Source organism: Tachysurus vachellii, chromosome 20, assembly GCF_030014155.1.
Source record: "Tachysurus vachellii isolate PV-2020 chromosome 20, HZAU_Pvac_v1, whole genome shotgun sequence".
Taxonomy (NCBI): domain Eukaryota; kingdom Metazoa; phylum Chordata; class Actinopteri; order Siluriformes; family Bagridae; genus Tachysurus; species Tachysurus vachellii.
This window is the reverse complement of record NC_083479.1, coordinates 5950017-5967083: the sequence shown is the minus strand read 5'-3', so window position 1 is coordinate 5967083 and position 17067 is coordinate 5950017. Positions and strand designations below refer to the sequence as shown.

Below are 17067 nucleotides of genomic sequence, written 5' to 3'. Positions count from 1 at the left end.
TTTGCACTGCCGTGATTCTGTCTTCACCTTCAGCCGTCTCAGAAGATCTGGCACAAAGGTCAAGTGACGAGTTTGACAGTGTGTGACATAATCTTATTTTCCATTGTGGAGAAAGAGGAGGACTTATCCTCCGATGCCCATTGTCAGTAGGATGATTTATTATTATTACTATTTTTTTTTTTTACTTGTATGTTCACACAAAAATCCAGTGCGTGCATACAAATAAAACCAAGTGGGCACATGAATAAATTACCTAAACCTTATAATATAATATAATATAATATAATATAATATAATATAATATAATATAATATAATATGCAATCATATCTATTAAACAATAAAGAAAACTAATATCTATATATATACGGTTTTTTGATAGATGGAAAGTTCTGCCAGTGAGTCGGATAAATGTACCAGGAAAATATTGGTAAAATCTGACCTTATTGTAAACAATGAACGCAGCATGCACAACCACACAGCATGTCTATATTACGTAAAAAGATAAAAGAACATGCTATTGTGATCTGGGGGCTATTGTCTGTAACCCAGCTCAGGATATTTGATTTGTTATAAAGTGCTACAGGACCTTGACATGTCATTATGATCAACCGGAGTGGCATAAAGCATTGTTGACAAAGCAGGATGTGGTATTAGCACATTGTGTAGCTTGGCAGGGGGTATCAGATATGAAGTTATCCAGACGCTGCACTTTTTAAAACACTGCATGGAGCAGTTGGGGGGCGAGGTTATGCTTTTAACATAATAGGTGTTAAAAGGAGAAAATTGTACATCCAATTATGAGGAAATGAGATTTGCTTATGTATACACTGTATTCTACAAGAGAAAAAGGTCATGGTTTTTATGAATCACTAAAAATGTATCTATCTATCTATCTATCTATCTATCTATCTATCTATCTATCTATCTATCTATCTATCTATCTATCTATCGATCTGTCTATCTATCTGTCGATCTGTCTATCTATCTGTCTATCTGTCTATCTATCTGTCTATCTATACAAAAAAACTCATTAAAGAACTCTTGACCCCATTTTCTGAGTGTACTTCATCATACAATCATATACACTGAGATAATATTCCCCTTAGATATTTAAGGGATAGTAAATATCTAAGCGATCGAATCTTTCAAAAGAAAGTTGTACGTAAGACACAATGAAAGATCTTTCGTAGATGTAGACATAGCTAGATGTAACCCTTTTTATAGACTCATGTGTCACAGTCATTCTGATTCGATTCGCCGAAGCACTGTTTGCAAGGATGCATGGCTAATCATTAACGTGGCTCGAGTGGTGATTGGACAGAAAAGTTGGTGTGAAATCAGGTGAGGGCTCGATCAGTCACTGCAACCAGACACGCAAGAAGAACCAACGTGAACTTTGCTTTGCTTTGTAAACTTTGCAGCCTTCCCATAAGTGTGCCAAGCTTCTTTCATCTTATCTTTATAGTCCATCTTCAGAATTGCATTACATCATAGTTTTAAATTTTATGATTCATTTTATGAGTAATTTTGTAATTTACTAACCCCCTTTTTTTTTTTTTTTTTTTTTTACATAGTGAATAATTATGAAAACATGATGAGAATATTAATATTATGCTATGTAATATAATGTTATGCGTTGACTTAACATTCTTAACAGCTGCAGGATATGTGCAGTTATTTTCTCTGGAATTTGAATTCTGTCTTGTCGTGTTGTTAAAAGTCGTCATCCAGGAAGATAACATTATTGTTAATGATAAAAGATGAAAGTTTTGCTGATAAACCATTATAAAATGGTTGATGCCTCATGCGTGTGTGTGTGTGTGTGTGTGTGTGTGTGAGAGAGAGAGACTAACAAGGACAATAACAAGCATGTGTGTACCAACAACTGGTCCAACATAAAAAAAGAAATCTGTTAACCAAAATCCATGTTTGTTGACACGCCCTCTGACGCTGATGTGAGGCCACTTCATGCGGAAAGTTATGCTTTCTGACTGAGATATAAACCCCAAGGTCTCATAGCTAGAGTGGATGTGTTCATTCAGACATTCAGCAGCTTAGTTCTGCAACTTTCTAACTTGCAACTATTTAAAATAACAGCATTTCCTTATAGATAATTTTCATGTAATTTTTCATAGACTTATGTAAAACTTCTATAATTTTATGTTCTGAATTTAAATCTAAAATGAATGGCTTCTGCCTTTCTCTGCTTATATTATCCCTTGTTTCATTTTTTTTTACTTTTTCTGCTGCTGGTCATTTTTGGACATCTGGAAGAAACAGCTATTTTTGCCTCTGGACTAATTCTATTTCCAATGGACAGACACATTATATGTTCCTTCACCAGACTACAGTAGGCAAAGAGAGATCTTTTGTCTTATTTGACAGTATCTGGAACAAGGAAAACAGCCTGATAGAGTGCATTACAAGCAACAACCATGCTGTTATTAAAAGCTTTTCATCAAAGTGCTGGAAAGACAGAAGCAGGCTTTTCTCAGACATTCCAGATGGACGCTTTAACATCAGTAGGTTGATTGAACCTGATGGCCCCTGTGTAGATGTGGGACATTTACCGGAACTGAGACTGCCGGTGCGCAGGAAAAGAGACAATGAATATAAGGACAGCAAAACTATTTACCAGAACAATGGAGAAACTTTCCAAAAGCTGAAGCGTTCAAAGCGGGCATGGATGATTCCAGGCACTCTGTGGTGTGGCTCTGGAAACAAAGCATCTGATTTTTCAGACTTAGGTTAGCTAAATGGATTGATTGTGATACTGAGTCAACTTTGTTTGATGGTCATCGACAGCTTTCTTATTATTACACCTGTCCTCTTGTATCCTAGGTTTATTTGAGGATACTGATAAGTGCTGTAGGGAGCATGACCATTGTGAGCAAACCATTGCGTCCTTTCAGTTTGGTTATGGCGTTTTCAACAGTCACTTCTTCACTTTATCACACTGTGACTGTGATAGCAAGTAAGTCTTATTATATTACAGCATACAACTTCTTTGTAATGACATGCCACTGTAGCAACTAGTAAGGTGTTGTAATTTTCTGTATCCCACTGAGAAGACTATTATGTTACCTTAATGCAATCTGTCACTGTGATTTTTGTTTCAGATTTCGCCGCTGCCTTCATAATGCCAATGATAGGATGTCTGGCATGGTAGGTTATGGCTACTTCAATGTCCTCAAGATGCGTTGCTTTGAATTTTCGCAGAGATTGGAGTGTGCAGAAAGGACCTGGTGGGGCATGTAAGCTATCCTCTTTATCTAATGAATCTACACATTTTCAGCTTCTCTTCATTGGCATATAATAGAAGTACAGTAAATGTGTGAGGCATGCAAAATGTACAAAATCCACTTACTTTTCAATAAAGGTTAGTATTACTCTACAATACTACTCTTTTAATCTTTTGTAACAGGTGTAAACACAGTCACATGACTACCTATGCTCTATTGAGAGATGCAACTGATTACAATTCCACATTACCGGTATTGGAAGATGATAAACTGGATCTAAGCATCCATCACGCAGTGTCATTTGGAGAGCTAACAGTTACTAATGACTGGGTAATGTCATCTGACATCGTCACTGAAGATGCCAGTAAAAAGCATTCATCAATGACAGTACCACAATATGTTACAGTTAATAGATCTCAGCAGCCTAAACTTCATGAAAAAACACTAACGACACATATAACAGACTCATCCAAAACAGAAAAAACAGATTCAGAACACAGACAAACAACAGTCTCCTTAAAATCAGTAATAACAAACTCACCAGTGACAAAAACAACAGATAGAACAAGAGACTCAACAAACTCAGAGACAACAGACTCATCACAAACAGAAGCAACAGACTCAACAAACCCAGCAATAACAGACTTAGCAAAAACAGAAGCAACAGACTCAACAAACCCAGTGATAACAGACTTAACAAAAACAGAAGCAACAGACTCAACAAACCCAGCAATAACAGACTTAGCAAAAACAGAAGCAACAGACTCAACAAACCCAGTGATAACAGACTTAACAAAAACAGAAGCAACAGACTCAACAAACCCAGCAATAACAGACTTAACAAAAACAGTAGCAACAGACTCAACAAACCCAGCAATAACAGACTTAACAAAAACAGAAGCAACAGACTCAACAAACCCAGCGATAACAGACTTAACAAAAACAGAAGCAACAGACTCAACAAACCCAGCGATAACAGACTTAACAAAAACAGAAGCAACAGACTCAACAAACCCAGCAATAACAGACTTAAGAAAAACAGTAGCAACAGACTCAACAAACACAGCGATAACAGACTTAACAAAAACAGAAGCAACAGACTCAACAAACCCAGCAATAAGAGACTTAACAAAAACAGAAGCAACAGACTCAACAAACCCAGTGATAACAGACTCAACAAAAACAGAAGCAACAGACTCAACAAGCCCAGCAATAACAGACTTAACAAAAACCAAAGCAACAGACTCAACAAACCCAGTGATAACAGACTTAACAAAAACCAAAGCAACAGACTCAACAAACCCAGTGATAACAGACTTAACAAAAACCAAAGCAACAGACTCAACAAACCCAGCAATGACAGAGTCAACAAAGGCAGAAACAAACTCAACAAGCCCAGAAACAACAGACTTTGGTGAGACACAAATAACAGATTTGCCAAAAACAGAGGCAACAGACTCACTAAAGACCCAAACAAGAGAAATACCAAAAACAGAAATAACAGCTTCAACAAAACCACAAACAGCAGGTTCACCAAAGATTCACCTACATCCTGGGACGCACACAAGTCAAAAAGGTAAAAGAAGTGTCTTTTAAATAAGTTGTCTCCTGTGTTTATTAGCATAATATGTGTTAACTCCCAACTTTCTGTTTTATAGGTAAACTGGACACCTGTGAGAGTTATAAAGACTTGGACTCCTGTCATTATCAGATACCTGCATTGCAGGAGAAATTTGGCGTGCGCAATACTGAACACATCACCATGTACCACTGCAACTGTACAGCCAGGTATACTGCATATACACATATACAGCACTCTAATCCCAAGAATTGAAAAGCAGCTGACTTGGGCAGAAAAACCGAAGCTTGCTGTTTGTGCAATAGACTTGCCAGAGAGCTGGCTGGAGAGGATGAAGCTGACATGGTTCATATCTGGCTGCTGGACTTTGTGTCCCAATCCTGTTTCATTCTGCCTCAGAACTGCACTGGGAATGAAAGGTTAGTTCAGTAAATTAAGCTAAGCATTTAAACCTTTTGGGTTTTTTTGAGTATGTAAAATGATTCAACAGCTATGGAAGAAACCATGCCATGTTTTTTCTTAAATAGTGCACTATTATGCAGTCAAGGCTGAAAGTATAGTTAAATATCTAGTTTACTCATACAATCTGACATTGCATCACTAATGTACATTAGTGGGCACAGGATAATTACAATACAACATTCTGTCTTGTGAAAAGATAATGTTTCTTGTTATACTACAGTGCTGTGGAATTTTGAATCCAAATAGCCTAAAGGTGTTGATTAATTTCTGTAGCATCAGCTCTGTCAGTAGCGCTGGCTATAATATGTTATTGTTTCTATAGTAACAGGGAAGTATAGTCTCTTAATCCAATAGGTGGATTTAAAAAAATATATTTTTTAAACAACAAAAAAACAATTGTTGGTATGGTAACACATTCTCTAAGGAGACATATATTTATCATTTATCTATCAAAGTGCCTTGGGTGTCATTGTTTTGTAAGTTTATCACCATCAGAAAGTCTTCAAGACTTTTAAGAGTGGCTGGTGAGGAAATCATTTTATAACTGCTATTACATAAGCAATAACAGGAAATGACGTCTTGGAGACGTTCCACAGCATTAAATGTACCTACATGCTGTTAAAAGCATGACGTGTCTTTCATTAATGACGTATATTTGTAATTTCTGAAAAATTCCCACAATATAAGTCGAATAAAACAAGTCAGGGCAGGCTGTAATATGAAAATACTTTAGGAAAATGTTTGGGTTGTTAAACCTCACACCATCCTGTAGCTGATTATTTTCCGTTAACAGCACATCATGTTTATGACATGACGTGTGCTGTCATGTTTAATTCCTTGCATGTTATGTACAGTGTGAGACTCTAAACTAGATTCTTATGGTACAATTACTTGTACATTGAGTGATTTGCTTAACGGTGAGCCTTTTTTTTTTACATTTATGTACAGAGCTTAGACGATCTACAAACCTAAAGGATCTAGAATTGTATTTTTTACATAATGATAAGCAAATAGATGGTTCATTAAGTTTTGGCTGGGCATTAAGAGACATCAAGTCACCTGAAAATACAAATCCCATTCTCTAAAACACTGTGCTAATTACAAAGAGTTAATAACCATGAAGAATGACCAGGGTGCCATTTTAAATCTCGGCCCTCTTTCTTTAACAGTTGCTCCACCTCCTTTTCTAATGACGCGCCATTCATCGAACGCTGGAACAAACGCGCGGCTGTTTGGCGACATCTAGCGGCTCCGAAGCGCATAGCAACGCGATTCAACAACAAGCGGGCCAAGAGGAAAAACTCTCCAATCAGACTGCACAAAAAGTGTCTAAGGATGCACTCCAAGCTCCATAGACCGAAAACGTTTAAAAGAAAAAAAGCGCATGAACTGCACAGCAAATGAATGCAGAATGCAGTCATGCACAGCTTGCTTTAACTGGACATTCTGCAATAATAATGTGAATATTCATGTTCATATATTATGCAAACGTTTATTATTGTATATATTGTACATAAACCCACATTTGTTTAGTCTATGTGTGATTTTTGATTCTTGCACGATTTTGGCTCATGCACAAAAGAAAGAAAGAAAAAAAGTCATAGGTGTGACGATGACTAGAGCAATAAACCTGTGTGTGCAGGTTTGCGTTTGTAAGCAACAGGTCTAACGTGCTGTGATGGAGGAGCGTGCACGCGCTACACGGTAACTCAACTCCCGCCTGATGTCACGAATAGTTAATTGCGCCCTTCACCGCCGCCGAAACCATGCCATTCTGAACCGCCTCTACCAGGAGGGGAAAATCCGCAAGAAAAGCGGATTTGACAACATGGCGCACTTTCCCCAGGAATAACTTTTTCACTCGGAGTTGCTGACGCTTTCTGCAAAAACTCCGCGCGTGCCCTGTTTTTTTTCCCCCTGAAATCGCTCGTGCGCTCCGAATTGAAGTTTGGGCTTTTATTATTATTCTTATTATTATTCACTCGACTGGATCTTAACGGCCCTTTTTTCCCCCCTTCGGCTCGGAGAGAAACCTATCATGGGCTGAAAGTTTCACATTGCTGTTGTTGAGGGGAAACTAAAGCGGGACAGGATGGAGAAACAAGGAACAAGACGAGAAAAGGTAAAATTACGGTGTGAAATATCAGTGTCTTTATTCGTGTCTTGTGACTTTAAGCCGCTCCATCGCGTCTCCACAGCTAACGGTTATAACGGATATAACGGTTATAACGGATATAACGGTAATAAAGGATGGCGACAGTTTACCTCAGTCATATATGACAAGGCTTCAGGGCTACAGCTGAACACTTAACCTGAAATAGCTACCGTTTAGCTTAGCGACGACTGTTTACTTCAGTAAATTGGTTCCTGTGGCTCGTATTAGGTTTTAGTTGTTAGTCTGGTGCTTAACGTTACAACCGCTACAATGGTGGACAGCTGCAAAACAAACAAACAAACAAACAAACCAAACAAACAAACAAACAAAGGTTTGAATGGAATCGTCTTTTTGTAACCAAATAATAACACATAACTTTATCATTTCAGGACTGAAATGTGATGCTTATTTAATCTTAACTTTGTATTTTTACTGACTTTGCTATGAATGAATATCAGTAAAGGCCCTGTGTCACAAACAAACAAACAAACAAACATCCCTCGTCCTTACACTGTGTGTGTTTGTGTGTGTGTGTGTGTGTGTGTTTGTGATTGATGAGCACTATAGGTCCCCTCAAGGATAGTAATATCTGTGTAGGGGACATCTATTTGGTTCCCATGGCAACAATACTGGTTCCCATGACGACACCCCCCCCTTAAATAAATAAATAAAAAAAAATTTTTTTTTTTTTACTTAACTTCTAAATTTTACCATAATTTTCAATATTGTTGTAAGAACAGCAGTAACTAATAATGTCAGTAATAATTATGCCAAGACAGACGTGTGTGTGGGGCATATTCAAAAATGTATAAATGATTAGTTTCCATGTACAAATTCTACTAAAATCTCCTTTTCCGGAAAGTTTTACTAAACTGTTTTGCTGTCATTTGTAGCCCCGCCCCCTCGTGTGATTGGCATTTCTCAGTTAAGTAAAATAAATGAGGTTGTTATCCTTTTGAAAACCTTTTTCATACTTAATTATTTACTTGTTGTTTACAATAGCAGGTTAATTTCAGTCCAAATCAAGAAGTAATGAAATTTTTAAACTGGCGTGTGTTTAGTTGATATAAATCAATAATGTTCTATTATGCAATATTTAAAAACATGACAGGGGAAAAGTTATAATAAAAGATTAAATGATGAGGTGGTGAGATGAAGCCCAGTGTGAAGCAGTGTTTTTGTTACCAGCCCAAAGCTATAACAGCATACCATAAAGTGTGCTACACCTCTTGTGTTTTTATGTGTTAAAGTCTGCAATGTGTATGTAAACAAACCAAGCTAGCTCTTTTCTCTTGGAGTTATTTAGACCAGCTTGTTACTGAGAAACAGCAAAAAGCAACATCCTTAGTTGTGACAGCTAATTGAAAGGAACATCTTTACCTGTAGCTGTTACCAAGTGCTGGCATTAGAGACTTCTTCTGTAAATGTTAAACAAACCTCTCAGTAAACTTCAACAAATCAATGATTATATGTTTTTCTTTGTTTGATATTAGACGGAGATTGTCACAGTGGCGTGTCTGCACAAGCCTTTGTCAATTAGCTGTTTACTAAAGAAATGAGAAATTAAATTATGCGCGTAAAACTGTAATTTCATATGTGATTTTATGTTATATTATTATTGGCCATCTGTGTTTGTCAACATCGTCTATGATACAAGAACCTTGTAGTGTTTTTATTTCAGCTGTGATGCCTGGGTGTCAGTGTGAGCAAACAATTCACAATGCATGTATCTGAAACATGGAGAATGCCAGTGGAGATCACTGCATGTTTTGTTTCCTTTCAAAAAAAGGTAACCTTTGCCAAAACAGCGAAGAAAATAGGAAAGGACATTAATATGCCACAAAAAAATGACCCCTAACACTTTCAGAATTCCAGCTGTCTTGCACTTCACTTGTTAAAATGTAGATAGCAAAGTAGATTGATTACAATATTTCCAGTTGTACCTGTTAAAAGCTCGGACCCCGACACACACTCACAACCTTTTATTTCTAATATGATGGTATTTAAAGTAAAGTAAAGCTAGTATTTAAATCTTGAGTCCACTTTAGCACTGCTATAAGAGTAACAAGAAGGCTTGTTTAGAACCAACGGTGTCAATGATTTGGATCAGAATATCCTTTTAAGCCTAATGAGAAATTCTCTAGTCAAACATTATTTTTACAATGCATTTTTACAAATAAATAAATCATTAAACAAATCATAATTCGGTCTTAGACACTTCCTACCCATCAGCCAGCTCTCCTCAATCATGTGACAGCTACCAAACAATGAGGCTCAGGGCAATCGTGTTTCCTCAGAGACACCTGATGCCAGCAAAAGCACTTTTCTATTCAGTTTAATTCAGTTCAATTTAATTTAGTTGTATACCACTTTTAACAATGGGCATTGACTCAAAGTAGCTTTACAGAAATATAAAAGTTGAGATTGAAAATGTCAAAGTTTAAAATGAAATGTATGTATATCTCTAATGAGCAAGCCTGAGGCAACAGTGGCAAGGAAAAGCTCCCTGAGATGCTTTGTAAATTCACAGTAGTGGAATTTACAGCCAGTCATTATCCTTATAGTCTTTATAGTTATTTACAAGTGGGATGTGTTTCTTATCAGTAATGGCAGCTTGAATCTATGGATAAATTTAATACATTTGAAATGTAAAGCTTAGGAATGAAAAGATGTGTGGCTTCAGTAAATAGACAGTATGTTATCATCTAAATATGATAAAATCTAAATATTAATGAGACGTTTCCTGCGTCTACTTTTTGTTCTTAGTATTATTGTTTTTGTTATTGTATGGTTAAGTTGTACATACACAGGACTATATTGATTTCCTTTAGCATGACAATTGTTTAGTAGGAATGCTGGAGCAGGAAAATCCCTTGAGGTCCCCTCTGGACCTCAGTATAAGAACCACCTCAGTGCTCAGTATCAACAGTATACACTTCAGTACTCTAGTGTTCACAAAACACGTGTTGAAACTGGAGCAGGATTCTGACTGACCGGCTTCTCAGTGCTGTCTGCGTGGCTCATGCTGTGTTTCCACTCTACTCACCGTAACACGTTTTACAGCAGTTGTATGATTTCTGTGAGAGCAACAGATTCACCTGTGTCAGGCTTGGTATCTTAAAACGGTTTTTTATCACATAAACATTTAATGATTCAAATTGACATTGAAAGAAAATTGTTCATCACACCCTGCTACTTTGGAGCGACTGAAGGGAGTCATTTAAAGGGATTTAAGAGATGCAGGAAAGAAAGATGAAAAAAAATGAAACAGAATTCTTAACATTGATGGGAAAGGTCTGTTTTTGTGAGTGAGTTGGAAGTATGTTGAATGTACGAGTAATTTATTTTTCTGCAATACAGACTGCACCTTTGGTCAAACAGCAGGCTAGCTACAATCATTACCTTTGGATTATTAGGGTTACACCAGAGCAGAATGTATTTTGTTTCATTTGGCAGAGCATTTCTATACAGCTGTAAGTAAAATAAGATTTTCATAATTGTATCAGAAACCCTCATCATCATTGATCGTCATCGGCTGTTCATTAAAAAAAAAAAACACTGGGTAAATCTGTTGTTTTCACCCACCTAGTGTTGTCTGTAAACACTTGTTCTGGCCTAGACAGCTTTTGCTGTAGTCTGCGGTTGGATATTTATGATAAAGTGGCAGTATACGCTGATTAAAGCCAGTCCTGAAGCCATTTTCCAGGTTTTGTTTCTCAGGTTTATCCCCCATCATCACTCCTCCCTAAAGAATCAGGCAAGCTGCAAACACAGTTAACTCCTAATGAAACTATTCCACTTATGTGGTACCCTGTCAACTCGTAAATATCTAAGATATACTCTTCATTTGTGCTGTTTGGCCTCTCTTAAAAAGAAGCCGTCTCAGATCTTCTCCAAGTTTTGGGATTTTGGCTGCTGGGCAGCCAGAGGAGCAGCTGTTCCACATCAACATCGTGCCATGCTGAGGCTAAATCTCTACATCTTTCCAATGAAAGTGGGCATCCACTTCTCCTTCAGCTCCTCGCTAACAGAGAGACTTTTTTTATTTTCACAGGAATGTGTTTTGGCCCTGTGACCTGAGTGAAGAAGCAGAAATAAAGCCCGCTGCCAGAAGCTGGGCAATACAGGTGGTGGTACTGCATACTCAAAAAGGCTAGTTTCCGTGTTTTGACTGTTTTATTTCGAGTGGGTCTCGAACCGAAACAGCAAGTGTGCTGGGACTTTGTTTGTTCTGCTGAGCCGGGGCCCAACAAGCAGGTTAAAAAATTCCTTCTTTATGAGCTGAGGCCCAGAGTATTATTGGAAAGAGTCTGCAGTTTGACTTAGTGCCTCACTTAGCTATTTGATTTGAGGAGTAACTGCAGAAGAGAGAAAAAAGTAACAGTGTCTGCACCATGCTGTAACAGAAATGTCACTGCTCCAATATCCAGGATATGGGAACGAAAAAAAACTGTATGTAATTCTGTACCGAGTGAACATGCTATTATATGCTATTAAATAAAAAATACACATTAAATTAATTACAGTTGTCAGGAATTATTCTAGAATGGAACTTTTATTTTGTTAACCTGATTTTTTTATCATTTAAAATGATTATTAATTCAATGATATTTTTATTTTTAATACATTGTGTAAACTTTTCTTAAGAACCTAAAGAAAAAGAAAAATTTTTAGGTTTATGATTAGTTTAAGGCGGCCGTGTTTACTGAAAGTTTTCACTTTCTCACAATTGCTCATTTTTAACCTTAGAAACTATATCTGTATTGCTGAAAAATATGTTTACTGTGCTGTCTCTCCTGTTAGGTCATCCAATCTGAAGTTGAGCAGGATAGCAATAATATTCATGACATGATTTACAGAAGGTCGTCTGACAGTTGTGGTATGAAGTATCTCTTAGAAAAACTGCCTAAGCATCTACAAGAGATTTTAATTGGCCTATATTTCATCTGTTAGTTGTTGTGTCTGTGGAAAGTTTACAGCTGTTATGTTTGGACTGTTGAATGGTTTGGGTTCTACACGTGTGGCATGTTTGTGCATGCGGTGGGTCTGTAAATGCCCACTGTGATGTACATTTATCTGCTCCCAGCGTGTGTGTTTTTCTGTCTGTCTGTGTGTGTGTGTGTGTGGGCATGTGTTTCTATCTTGGTGGGGATGAAATATCTCCCTGAGGATAGGAATATCCTATAGGACTGATGCAAAAATAAAAGAGCAAAAGCTTTCCATTTGGCTAATTATGTTAAAATTAGGGTTAGATTTAGGTGTAGGCATTGCATTAATTGGCCACGTTAATATCAAGTATAATGAGACAAATGTGTGTGTGTGTGTGTGTGTGTGTGTTCTTGTGCAGCACAAGTTCTGCACTTTGTTGCTTCAGCTGAAGGTTTAGTCTCGCTCCCTGAACTCCCTGAAACGGTGGTACCCAAATTTGTCTGTACAGAATTACCACCACCAAGGCTTTCATTAAGTCTCATTGCGTGTCCATGTGGTCAACAGCCAACATAAACACACCCAACACTGTTATCTGTGTCTGGCTGGATAATACTCACTACAGTCGTTCTCTCTCAGGCAGTCTGTCTGTACACACAGAATGGTTTAGTCCTCACTAGAACTCTTTTGCTCGAGGAGATAAACTATTTGACATAATCACTTGCAGGTAGGCATGAATTTCTTGGTTCGTATAAGAAAAGAAAAATGTAAGAGCAATACAATCTGTTAATTTGCCTTCCATTTAGTTGTTTCTTTTTTTTCTAATTTCAAAGAGAGGGGTAATTGCTTAAAAACATTGTGTTGTCTTAGTCTTTTAATTCTCTTGACCTCAGTTTCAGAATGTCTTTCTTCCTCTCCACTTTCTGTTGCTCCACTGCAATGAATGTTTTCCACAACATCCTGTTGCATGCACGTTTATTCTTATGCTCCTCTGTTTCACACAGTAACCCAGACTCTGTCCTCAGAATGCCCTTATCCTGTCACTTAAAAAAAAAAAAACAAGGTTCACAAACGTTCTGCTTCCTTTACTTTTTTGACTCTTGAATCCCCTCCAGTGTGTTTTTACTTTCTCTTAGTCGTATTGTAGCCATAGCTTTTGCCTCCTGTGACCTTCCTCTTTTTCTTCTCTCTCTGGAAGTAATTACTGCGCTATCCCAGAGTTCCGTTAGAGGAGAGGTGTGGCCTGTGCCAGAGATCCCTGCTTCTGCCCTCCTTCTCTCTCCCCAGGCGTCCTCGGTCTCCCCCTTTGTCCGTCCCTCCTTGCTCTTGGGGATACTCCAGATGTGAAGCTCAGAGGTGGCTAGCCATAAATTTCTTGCATACTCTTAAGTCAGCAGCAGCCACCACTGTGTTCCTTGCAGCCAAAAGCATAGAGCAGAGCCTTCCAGCTGCATTGTCCATGGTTTTCCTCCTTCATACAGCTGCTCTCTTATCTTTCCGTGTAGAAAAATAACTCACAATAATCCACCACACACAGCGGTCCCAACTGCTACAATGGCCTGCTGCAGTAACTATAATAAATAGCTACAAAACCCTGTTTCACAGGTTCATTACACTGCAGTATCTGCTTACAGCTTTTGAAAAAGTAGGCTATTAAACAGAAACTACAGGGATCAATTGTTTGGTTGGGGAAACTGAGAGAACTGAGAGTTCAATTCTCTTATGGAAGCTTTATATTTCTCTAAACATAAATGAATTTGTCCCAAGATGCAGAGAATTGATTGATGCATTGTGGACATTTTCAGTATATTCAAAAGCATTGGGATTTGAATGGACAATGTTTTGATGTAAATTCTGTACTCGTGCCATGTTAAAAGACCTAAATTGCTATATCGTATTTGCTTTTCTAAATGTCCGGGCCTGGACATTTATTAACCCACATACCATCACATACTATTTGTATTTTCTGCCCCAGGCTTAAATATTCTCACCCGTATACATTGTAAATTCTTCATTATCATGTTGGATACTTTTGCTTCTTTTATCGATTGTCATTATTGTCAATAAAAAAAAATAATTTTTTTTTTGTTTTCTTATATTCTGACAATTTGACATGTTGTCATACCAATAACCATATAAATTACATCAAAACATTTGTTCACGCTTAAATCATACTTATTGAAAGCTATGGACTCAACACCAGGCTACACTCATTCTCATGTTTGCAGGTTACAGGAGCAGGATCTCGGGCACTGGGCAGGGCCGTACCCACTGGGGCTGAGGTGCCAGTTATGAGCAAGGCTGAGTTCATGGAGAAGGTTCGCCGCAGTAACGAGGCATGCCAGCAAGGTGACTTTACCACAGCTGTGGAGCTGTACAGTGAGGCTTTGTGTGCTGACCCACAGAACTGCATTCTCTATAGCAACCGCTCAGCTGCCCGCCTCAAACTTGGCCAGTACCACGCAGCACTAGAAGATGCAGTCAAGGCTCGTTTGCTCAACCCCAAGTGGCCTAAGGTAGGTGGGATTGGTTAGATTAGATAGATTGATAGATTGATTGCCGATGAATGCATATTATGTTGATTATTGTACAGATAACATCTTAGCAAATTATTATTTCATAATGGGATATGGGACAACATTTTGCGAAAAGGGTTTATGTAGGGTATCAAGTATTATTAGTGCAATCCACTCAATCAGACATGTGCCGATCAAACCTGATCTATTCCTTGGTGCATAACCTTGAAGGGCAGGAACTGGTGACAGCCAATATATCTGCAAGGAGGCAAAGGCAACAGGATTTACAACAAGCAATTCACATCTCAAAGTGGTTAAGCAAGCAGTGGTTAAAACACAAGCAGATTTAACTCAGCCAAAGCCGAATCTTTCTCAAAAGTACAGGTAAAGGGCCAAGCACAGATTAGACAGTCAGTAATAAATCAGGCCCAAATGCTGGAGTGGCAAAACTGTGCAAATCAGTTTATATGAAACCAATGGTGCTTATATAATAAGCGTCGGGAAGTAAACCGGAAAATATCAGAGGTTGAACTCTGGGGGTTTGAAAGCCCTGCCTAATGCTTATTTTCATGTCCCTACAGACCTAGTACTAAGATGCTTTTCAAGGTTTACTTAACCATTCCTTTTAAAATGTTTTACATTTTAATCTCACTAGCACCATGAGTGTTTTTTAAATGTATGCAAACTGTCTTTTCTTTCCTGGTGTCCAGTAGCATAAGGCTGCTCTCAGACTTGGCTTACTAGATCCTATGTACCATTATCAAGGAGCAGGGATTTTAAGACATGTTCACGCTCTGGAATTTCCTCCAGGATCGATAAAGCATCCATCCATCCGTCCATCCATCCATCTCCTCTTGCACATTATGGCCTTCGGAATCGTGCTGAACTCAGCAAAGTGCTATCTGATCATGAAAGCAGGCTACAGAATGTATCATTGTGCTGCTGGAATGGTCGCTGCTCTGTCATGGCAACATGTGACAGACATTTTGAATGCTAGTCTGTTGGGTTCCATCCAAAGCAGATCTGTTGTACCACTTACAGTACAGCCAGGTGACCAGTATCTGAATAAATCCTCAGAATAAATCCTCAACTAAGCACTATGACCCAACAGTCCAGAAAACAATACTGAAAGCAAGAGACCCTAGGTTATGTATGCCCTATGGTGCCATGGTAAATTGGAGTACATTATTGGAGTAATGTACCCCGGCACCTTTTATGACACCTGGAGCTTCTTTAAGCCTATGCAAGCCTAAGCCTATGCATGTCAGTTTACCAATTAAAAGTGAGAGAACTATATGCTCTGTCTCCAAACTTGCTCTGCATGAATTGGAGGCTAGACTGCTGTGGGGTGACCAGGTGGTCAGAGAAAATAATGATTTTTTTTTTTAATACTGAAATATATATGTCACACATGCACAGCATGGCATTAAGGTTACATACCGTTTGTAATTAGTGATAGTCTGTATAAAACATTAACACACTTCTGAACCAAACATGAAAACACTCACACATACATAGTCTCAGAGAGACTGGAAAATGTACTCTGTATATGTTTTTGCACTATATTTTTCAAATTTTCCTTTGTATTGTTAGCCACAGACTCCACATTTCAACTACATAGAAACAACCAAATAGAAATCCTGTAAATGTTTCTCAGAAATGACCCTTGAAATGACTGGTAAGCCCTGGCACTGTCTGGTAATTGCTTGTGTTCCCTTATTAGGTGAGCATTGATCTGGTTTATGCCTGCATAGTCACAACATTCTGACAGGGAAAAGGACGACACACTGTCCACTGACTCACTACCAGGCAGTGACCTTATACAACCATTCTGAAACTCATAAGCACTCCTGTTCTATTTGCTCTTCGATTGTACCCCGTCATGTTTTTTTTACAGTGTGTATTATGCATTTAGACCAATTTAACTTAAATTTCTGTCTCAAGATCTTGTCTGACCTGATAAATGTGCCGATCTTGCTGATTTGTTCAGAAAAAGTTGTGTTATAGTCACATGGTCATGCAATAACTAGACACCAAACCAAAGTGAAATGTCTTGTGGAATTTCAAGTTTAATACAGTGAAACCACTCGAATTTTTGCATTCTAAAGAATGGCCATTTTCAGCAGTCTCTGCCAACAAACAAACTCAACAGGGTCTTATAAAACTCACAATCGTAAAAGAAAAG

General features: G+C 38.0%; 2 protein-coding genes across 5 annotated transcripts in view; both read left to right on the top strand.

Annotated features, from left to right (window-relative positions):
- The first annotated feature begins 2032 nt into the window (after positions 1–2032).
- Positions 2033–6819, top strand: pla2g3 (phospholipase A2 group III). Its single transcript, XM_060895217.1, has 7 exons — positions 2033–2749; positions 2844–2976; positions 3122–3256; positions 3427–4820; positions 4903–5032; positions 5129–5242; positions 6455–6819. Exons 1-7 carry the CDS (start codon positions 2185–2187, stop codon positions 6687–6689), a joined length of 2706 nt encoding a protein of 901 aa, XP_060751200.1. The 5' UTR covers positions 2033–2184; the 3' UTR covers positions 6690–6819.
- ttc28 (tetratricopeptide repeat domain 28) overlaps positions 6820–17067 on the top strand; it is a 185274-nt gene continuing 175026 nt past the window's right edge. For 2 of the 4 annotated variants that reach the window (XM_060895213.1, XM_060895212.1), the window contains exons 1-2: positions 6820–7407; positions 14595–14882. In XM_060895213.1, coding sequence (XP_060751196.1) covers positions 7378–7407; positions 14595–14882 — 318 coding nt within the window. In that variant the 5' untranslated portion in view covers positions 6820–7377. Of the gene's footprint in view, positions 7408–12984; positions 13094–14594; positions 14883–17067 lie in introns of those variants that run through there. The other 2 variants (XM_060895214.1, XM_060895216.1) reach the window with 2 other exon arrangements.

What these genes read in the sequence shown, in the direction of transcription:
- pla2g3 (XM_060895217.1), top strand. Translation starts at nt 2,185, where the DNA reads ATGAATGGCTTCTGCCTTTCTCTGCTTATATTATCCCTTGTTTCATTT. An exon ending in CACTGTGACTGTGATAGCAA is followed by an intron (nt 2,977 to 3,121) that starts GTAAGTCTTATT and finishes TTTTTGTTTCAG; the next exon opens with ATTTCGCCGCTGCCTTCATA. An exon ending in GAAAGGACCTGGTGGGGCAT is followed by an intron (nt 3,257 to 3,426) that starts GTAAGCTATCCT and finishes CTTTTGTAACAG; the next exon opens with GTGTAAACACAGTCACATGA.